The 9,477-nt window shown below is 27.7% G+C and overlaps 1 protein-coding gene across 1 annotated transcript; it reads left to right on the forward strand.

The window, feature by feature from the left end:
• The first annotated feature begins 434 nt into the window (after positions 1 to 434).
• On the forward strand, positions 435 to 4,774 carry LOC111633563 (QRFP-like peptide receptor). Its single transcript, XM_023378154.1, has 5 exons — positions 435 to 658; positions 2,724 to 2,884; positions 2,965 to 3,175; positions 3,983 to 4,523; positions 4,596 to 4,774. The coding sequence occupies exons 1-5, from the start codon at positions 435 to 437 to the stop codon at positions 4,686 to 4,688; spliced, it is 1,230 nt and encodes a 409-aa protein (XP_023233922.1). The 3' UTR covers positions 4,689 to 4,774.
• The last annotated feature ends 4,703 nt before the right edge of the window (positions 4,775 to 9,477 follow it).

A 9,477-nucleotide genomic window follows, 5' to 3' on the forward strand; every position in this document is an offset into this window, starting at 1 on the left:
ACAGTTGAAAGAGTGTATTTTTTTAAGGTCAAGAAAAATTTTCCTTTAAGTAATGTTAAAAAAAATATATTATTAATACCTTTTTCCTTAATAATTTAAGTGATTTTCCCATTTGAAATTTTAATTATCAAGCATTTTATTTACAGTAATTAAAATAAAACGAAGAAATTAATTTTAGTTCTTCCTTTAATTTTATCGACAAAACTTATTTTCCTCCATATTTTCTGCTTGAAAATCTTGCAAAAAAAAAAACAAAATAAATATCCAAAATTCTTCAATGGCAACTTAAAGAAGCTTGAGATAAGCTTCTAAAAATGCAGTTATGAATAGAGAAAAAACGTTTAGTAAACTTGAAATTATGTATTTTTTTTTTTAAGATAAGATAACATCAGATTTTTTTCTTTCTTTCTTTCTTTTTTGTCATTTCAGAAGTAATGGAAACGACTAACTGGTTCCATCTTTACATCAATGTCACGGCCGACGTACCAGAAGTCACCAATGCTACGGTACTTCAAATGTTTTCGCACGTCCTTCAGGAATACCAACACGATCAGCTGATCGTAACAGAAACGCGTAACTTAGTTTTGATAACATTGTATGTGGCCTCCTTTTTAATAGCTGCAACTGCTAACACTTTGGCTTTATTAACATTTTTCAGGTAAGTACTTACACAAAAACGTGAGTAAAAAAATAAAAAAAAATGTTGATAAAATATAAATATAATCGTAACATCACTTCATTACTTTACTCCATTACTTCCATACTTAAAAAAAAAAAATTCATTATAATTACTAGAAAATTCAAAATTCTCTTAAGGGTGTAGCCTAAGATAATTCTTCTAATAAGATTAAACTTATAAATTTGCAATTTTAAATAGAAAATTTACATATAGTGTATTTTTTTAAAGGTAAAAAAACCTATTTTGTGCCATTATTTCTCTATTCTATACCACTATTCCTACTGTTTATTTCTTTATGCTGTGAACTTTATACCATTACCACTACATACAAAATTCAAAGCAGTTTAATCAATAACAGTTATACATATGTGACACGAATGCTATAACCTGTTTATTATTTTGAAAAGTTTCGATTTATCAAATTCTTAGATACTCTTTTATATAGAGATTGAATTAAATCTTTATGCCATTCTTAAGAATAATTTAGAGATGATGTTACTATTAAGGTGAGAGATGAAATGATATAGATGAGGAAATAATGTAAAGATAATGTTGAGAAGATGATGTGGAAACTAGGATGATGGAAATGGTGTCAGATGATATTAGATGATGTGGAGATACTATAGTTAGACGTTAATTTTAAACGACAATTTTTGAATAGTTAATTACTGAAACCTAATTATTAACATGAAAACTATTAATTTAATTTACTTAATAAAGTTAATAACGTGAACATAATGTTATTAATGATAAACTTAGTACGAATATTTTATTATTGACGTAATAGTAGTTATCATATTGTTAAACAACTGCGAATTTTATTGGTTTATTCACAAAACATCTTACATTATTAACTTGCAATTTCCTATGGACAGAGAGATTTCAAAAATCTATTTATCACTATTAAAACTCCGATATATAATTAATTCCTTATTAATAATTTATAAGAGTCGAACAAATTAATATTTTTCAATATATTATATATAAGTTTTAAATCCTATTTTTTTAATTCGTATTCTTAGGATGATAAGACAATCTTCAATGTATTAGTACAGCCTATAAACATGATCTAGCGTTATTAATAAGCATATAATTTTAATGTTAACGATATATTTTGGCCTAGAAGATATCCTTGGAACGTCTTTTGGCCTTCTAATGAAAAAAAAAAAATGGACTNTTATATGACACTTGATATATGTAAATTTTTTTTAAAAAAGTCGAAGAAAACTTCCTTTTTTCCAATAGAAAAACATTGCTGTATAAAGTAGTAAACAATTCTTAATATCCATATGTTCAATTTTTACTTATCGTGCTTCTCTCTATCTTCTTGAATTTTTTAGATATATCTTTGGGCCTTCGGGGACAGAAACGTTAAATGTATAGCTTTGTCCTACTTTTTGACATACCGACGCGTCTGATGTCGACGATCTCTTGTCCACCCTGGGGCATTCGTCCGATTTTTTAACTCTTCAAATCTGTCTGTCAATGTTTAACTTTTCGAAGCGATAAAAAAAAATTAAGGTTTTTTTTTTTTCTCCAACAGAAAAAAAAAATTTAAATAGCAATTTTAGGCTATAAAATTGCTCAATTTGAACGCCTTTGATGGTTAAATGAGTCATCGATAAGCTAGAAAATTTATCTTTATTAAATGAAAATTTCTTCATTTTATAATTTTAATAACTCTGTAAAGAAATTCTCGAAAGATGTGAGAAATTTATAGATTATGTATCACGATATAAAGCTATTACAGTGATCACTTCATTATTTTTATAGGAAAAATTGGCACAATAGCGAAGGAAAGATGGCACAAAAAAAAAAAAAGAACGTTTTCCTCATACCCAAATTTGCCTCTGTTATCAATGAGGAAAGGAATTATCTTTGACATGATTTTTGCTTTCTTATATGATTTTTTCCGCTTAATCTGTAACGATTTGTTGAAAATTATAGCTCTTGCTTGGGATAACAGATGACATCACTTGCTATTAATAACCTGTTAATTTGATTCATTAAACAATTTATTTTTTGACATTTTTTTTTCTTTCAGATATCGACGTATGAGACAATTACCGAATACTTTATTGATCACTTTAGCCATTGCCGATTTATTAGTTGCTTTAGTATGCATGCCAATGGCTATCGGAAACTATACTTATAAGCTATGGATTTTCGGTGAATTCATGTGTAAATTATCTAATTATCTCCAAGGTAATGCGTACTTTTTAGAGATTTTAAGTAGATTTTTTTAATAATAAAATATCAAACATTTTGTATATCTGTATCTAAAGCTGTAGCAGTTACTTCTAGTATATTCACAATGACTGTGATGAGTTTGGATAGATACGTCGTTATATGTCATCCTATAACGTGTAGAAGAATATTTGGACGTCGTCACGTAAGAATGGCAGTTGTTATAGTTTGGTTTCTAGCAGCACTCCTCTTCATCCCCATCCTTGTAGTTAGAACTACGCCTGGAGTGACTTTCTACGATCCTGCTAGGTAAAATTGTTTAATTAGGACACTTAGATCTAGATTGAGTGTAAATATATTCCATTAAGTTTAAGTAAAAAATATTTCCCCCATTTTTTCTAACCTATATACAACGCTAAACTATAATTATTTCTCAAATTAACCAATGATAGAAATTATAACAAATATATACTTCGGAGTGTAACGCGTCGAGAATGTTAATAATAATTTCATGATAATTGCGTTATCATTTATTTTCTATCTCTCGATAATATCATGATTGATCACCACGGGGATCACCTGTCTATTATCAGAAATTTGCCATTTAAGCATAGGATGTATGTGTATATACACGCATACAAACACACAAAAAACAAGTTAAAAATATATCAAATATGAACTCGATTTGGGTGGGTCTTTTGTAAATATAGACGTTAGTTTTTATAAGATTTTCCTCCTTTTTTTATAATTATTAATTATTAAATAATGAATGGTTGTAGAAGCCAGTCTTTTTTTATATACAAAAATTCTTCCCCATTTAGATTCAGTATATAGGGAAAAAAATGATGATATGATTTGTTAATATCGTTTGATATAGACCTGTTTTAGCAATTAGTACTCAGTCAAGTTTGATGTCGGTTAGCTTTTGATCCATCAACGTCCCATTAATCTAATCATTAGTCTATAATTCATGATACAATCAATGAAACAAATTTGTAAATATCTAGAGTTTAACCAATCAAAATCTAATTTATCTTTCGTTAGAAAGTATAGAAAAGAATATATATAATAAAATTTCAAAATAAATTATTTATACTTAATTTATTTTATTTACAGTTCTGGAACTTACGTCGTATTTTGTGTAGAATATTGGCAATCTCTTGGAAAGAAAAGAGCATTTGGCATCACAGTTTTCGTCATTGTTTTTTTTATTCCTGGTTTAATAATGGGTTTTGCCTATTTTCGAATAGGTATAAGACTTTGTGAGAAACAGAAAATATCATCTATTCGATCAGTTTCTGGAGAAATGAGCTCGAACAAGAGTGATGTTTCCGTTAGACTTCAAAGTATATTACAAAAAAGGCGTCAAGTAGCCAAAAGATTCGTTATTCTAACGACTGTTTTTGCAGCTTGTTGGGTCCCATACAATTTTATCACTTTCCTGTTAGACTGCCAAATGAATACTCAAATGGACGAAGCCCTTTTGGATTTTTTACCATTTGGATTATTACTAGGACATACCAACAGTGCCATCAATCCTATACTTTACTGCTGGCTAAATCGAAGATTTAGGTGGTGTCTGATAGATCAACTAAAGTGCAATAGCTGTAAATGTTTAAATCCACCATACAGAAGAGCTGATTGCTATAAAAATGAAGTAAGAACATCTGTAAAATTTATTACTTTTATTTATTTAAGAAACTAATTTATATTTTCGTTATATTTTCAGGATCTTCTAACACAGAGAACGAGTTTTACACCATCTTCGCAAGGTAAACAGAAAGCCAATCACATGGAAATTGTATGTTCCACATCACTTTGATCATTTGCTTACTTTCTAATTCGATGAAAAGCATATTTAAAAAATGGCAAAAATAAAAACAAAATTTATCTTGTTTTTATTCAAAATTCAATTATTATATCGTTGTTAATTAACATCATTCATCAACATAAAAGAAGTAAGCATTAAACAACAACGAAAAAAAGGAATTAGTTAAAGTATAAAATGGCGTAGATATAATTTAGATAAAATAGAAATTATTGGAGAAATATTTAGTATTTTTAGTTAAATATCTCTATAAATAATGCGAATAAATATACCTCATTCAAAGAACAGATAGAGCAAGTTATCGTAAGGTACATAAATCATTGTGACGTGAAATGATCACCCTTCAGACAATAATTCATCGGGCGTGGGTTAAACTCTATCACTTCACCCCCTTTTTTTTATGTGTTAACTCTACCAATTTATTTATTCTTAGAAGTATCTTACACTTTTTTTTAATTAGCAAAAAGTGTTTTTGGATGTATTAAAGTTAAAATATTCGCTTGATTTATCATATTTAATGAAGAAGAATTTTAAGTTAAATGATGTTTATAAAAACTGTATTTATTTTTTTCCTCCCTCTCTTTATAAAATTTCCTTTTTTAATTACATTCTTGAGTAATTATTCGCTAAACGTTCATTCAAACGATTAATTATTGATAATATTATATTAAAGAATTGAATAATTTTAATATTTTAACAAGAAATTAAATATTAAAACATTTAATTTTTAAAGAATGTTTTCCATTTTCTTTTTTTTAAATTTATTTTTTAAAAAATAATATCAAATTTTACCGCTAGATGTCGATATACGAAAAACAGTACTTTTTTTTATTTTTATTGTTAGTTAACGATTTATATTGTTTAAGAATTCGAATTGACAAATCAGAAAGAGCTTTACAAATTCAAAAAATTCATAATATTTTCGGAATAAGAATGTAGCAGATGTTCATTACTGTACACACGCAAAGGAAAATAGTCCCGTATTCATTATGAAGTACAGAAGAACATAATACACACAATAATGGCCGAGCAGTTAAGGTGTAAGCTACCGCTCTAGAAGACCCAGAATAGAATCTGGATGGGTAGAAAAATCCCTATAATTTTTCAGGGATGGTTCGTACTTCATCACTTGGCCAAACCCATGATGAGTTTGCTCAGTGGGTCCTCATTTGGATTTTACTATTGTTATAGATAATAAAGGTGTTTGCTCTGAGAATCTGCTCACAAATTCGTGACTGATTAACCGAGAAAGGAATATCATAGAAACCAGAACAATTGAAGTAGGAATTGTTGGATAATAGTGAAAATAGAGAAGCTGAAGCATTTAAGTTGTAGTATCGTCGACGTGAATAACAGGTCGCATTATATTACGCCTATCACATCATGCAGAACTTACCCCGATTGAGTTAGCCTGAAGTCAGGTCAAAGGTTACATTGCACATCACAATAAAGCTTTCAAGTTAGATAATGTCAGAAGTTTATTTGAAAATGATATAAAGGGAGCTTCATTTATTAAACCAATTGAGAAATTAATCGCTGATGACAAGGAAAATCCTTTATTTATTTATTAAAACCTTGTTAACAATAAAATACTGGTAATTATAAAAATAACAACAGTCTAATACTTATTTTCCTATAATATAATACAATATAATTACAATTACAATCCCGAAATTACTTCTTGTTTTTAGCTACTGTGGCGGAGTCAAGCTAAAGAGCATTTAGCTTCATTCTTACTCTAAGAAATACTGCAGTAACTTATTGCATTTTAAATGCAATAAGTTAAATGAATTATTAATATCAATATATTTTTTATAACTGATAAATAATTTATTTTTTAATTTATTTTTTAAAAAAATATTTATTTTATATTAATAGATATGAATATATTTTTAAAATTTAAATAGTTTTAAAGATAAAATACTTATCTAATATCGAGTAATAGGGAATTCGTAAATTGCCTAAGGAACATAATAACATTTTTAAATATTTGTCATTAAAAAAATCATTTAATACATTTATAAACATTTACATTTACAAAATATTTACATAAAAATATAAATATTTTAAAATTAAAATAGCTAAAGTTCTTACATCACACTTCGATAATACAAAATTTAAGCGTGTTTTTTTAGTAGGAAAGCAACAATACAAGTAGACCCCCCTATAACATTGTAGATAATTCCGTGTTATATGAATTCCATGTTATACGAGTCATTTAGATTTTACAAATATGTGAGCCGTTCACAGCCCGGAGCACGTATTTGTGAAATCTAAGTGGAACATGGAATTCATATAACACGGAATTATCTACAATGTTATAGGGGGGTCTACTGTACTTATTGTTAACGTAAGCAATTAATAGACTTCTCGGTGAATATTTCAATATCGTTTATTCAGCGATGTCAACAATACATGATGAACAATTTGAAAACTTAAAATGGTGTTATGTACAGTACATTACAATACATAGACGTAGCGAAAGAGTAGCCTGGATATACACTATATGTACACCATCCATTAAGTCAAAAACAGAGAAAGACTGTGGTGTTTACTACAGATGAATATTCATTTCTTCTGAAGTCAGAAAAGTTCTCTATTTCTTTCAGATTTTGTAACTTAATGTTTCCTTTTTAGGATAATAGGAGAAAAAAACTGTTTGTTTAAAGTAGGGTATCTCTATGGAGAGATTATTTTAGATGCAAATATATATTGATAATTACACCAGTCAAAAGTGTAAGTAAACACTACTAGATGAAAGATAATTTATTTAACATATTAGTGTTTAAATGTTGTCTGGAGGCATTTAAAAATAGATTTATAAGGTAAGGTTATAAAGATTGATCTACAGAGACTAGGACCATCCATTATTAAGCTCTAATCAATAAAATTTCGGATGTAGGATCATACTTCTATGTTCATAAATCCGAAACTTCATTATGTGTTTAAATTATATAATATAGTAAAAAACATAGAGTATTGATACTTTTTACAGGAAAAATAAAAATTTACATAATATATCGATTATTAAAGTGTATACACTTAGAAGTACCTGGTATTAAAAGAAAGATATATATTTTAAATTAAAAAAAAAATTATACTTTCAAATGTAAATAGAAATATTTATATCGATTTTTTTATTTAATAATTTACGAAAATATCACACAAACAGTCTTTTTTCTGGGAAGAATAATACTCCATTAACAACAACGTGAAACAAACGAAAATTACTATTAAAGACTTAACTTCCGTCAGATTATTATTGATTACTTTCTTCAATAAATGATGAAAATATCGAACCGTAAATATGAATTACACAAAGAAGGTATCAGAAGCGGTGTTGAAAAGTCTCTTTAATCCATTTAGTTCTGCTTTCTGCACCAATTCGGAATCACTGAAGCGTAGAACCGAACTCTTTTTGGCTATGTTCTTTAATGTTTGGTTAGATTAAAAAAAATTCTTTAACTTTTTATATTGCTCCTTTCCTAAACATTAAAACTGACACGAAAATAAGAACTTATTCACACTATTATTATTATTATTAATTTTTTTTGTAATTATAGTAGACTCCTCTTTACGACCATTTATATTATAACTCTCGTTTTACGACTAGCTCTATTATTATAATAATTTTATTATTTTGTGATATTTAGTACTAGAATTTCATAACTTTACGAACAAAACCTCAATTTATGATACAAAACATAAAAGAAATTAGGTTTCGATAGGTACGATATCGTCCAAATAATATTATGTTATATTTCATATTGTCCCGAAAATTCAAGAGTATATTAATAATAAATTATAAATAACATCAATAAAAATAGGCAAATGACACTTAAAATTCAATACTGAATGCGATGGCGTGGGATGACACTCGCGATCCTACGTGCTCAATGTCGCGAGTTATTTGACGGGAAAAATTGTGCTATTTCATTATATTATTATCCACACGTTTATGGAATGTGAATATTTATTAGTCTAAATTTATTATTAAAGTCAAAAAGGGAAAAATCCAACTTGTTTTTTTTCATAAAGATTGCCTAAAGAATTCAATACGTCACGACAATTGATAACAGAAAATGTCATTTCACAATAAGGTAATTCCGAAAATTAATAAAAATCATCGTTTGATAGAAAAACGACTTTTCTAATAATAAAACACTAAAATAGTTTTTGTTAGTCATACGTAAAACTGATAATGAATATTTATACATTATAAATATGTATAAATATTCATATATAGGTCTAAGTGTATTTCAGAACTATGTATCGAATGATCGTAATTAAAGTCCCTTTTCAACGCTGTTTAGAGAGATATTTAGCAATTCAAATGCAATCAAATTTGGTATGGTGATATTTCATGACATGCAGAAGACATTTTTGTAAAACAGAATAGTACAAAAACGCGCCACTATGGTAATTTTGGTGCTGAACTTATTTGTAAAAAATACTCTTATTATACAGTGATTCTGCTCAATACTGTTTCCATTATGACAGCGTGTTCATTGGGTGATAATTGATCCTCTGCGATATCTCACATACAATGTGATGCCTTTCAAGGCTGCAAAATTTGCAAAATATCTTCGATAATCTACACTTTTTGTCTCCACAAATGAAACTGATCTTTCTTCACTTACATCATCAAACATACCACAGTAGTGAGTTTCGGTACAAATATTTATTTTACGGAAATGTTTTCTGCATGTCCTGAAATGTTACCATATCAAATTTGGTTCTATTTGGACTGCTAAATGTCTGTCTAGAAGACGTTGAATAACGG

This window comes from Centruroides sculpturatus, unplaced genomic scaffold (genome assembly GCF_000671375.1).
Source record: "Centruroides sculpturatus isolate CEXI.00-Female unplaced genomic scaffold, Cexi_2.0 scaffold831, whole genome shotgun sequence".
Lineage (NCBI taxonomy): Eukaryota > Metazoa > Arthropoda > Arachnida > Scorpiones > Buthidae > Centruroides > Centruroides sculpturatus.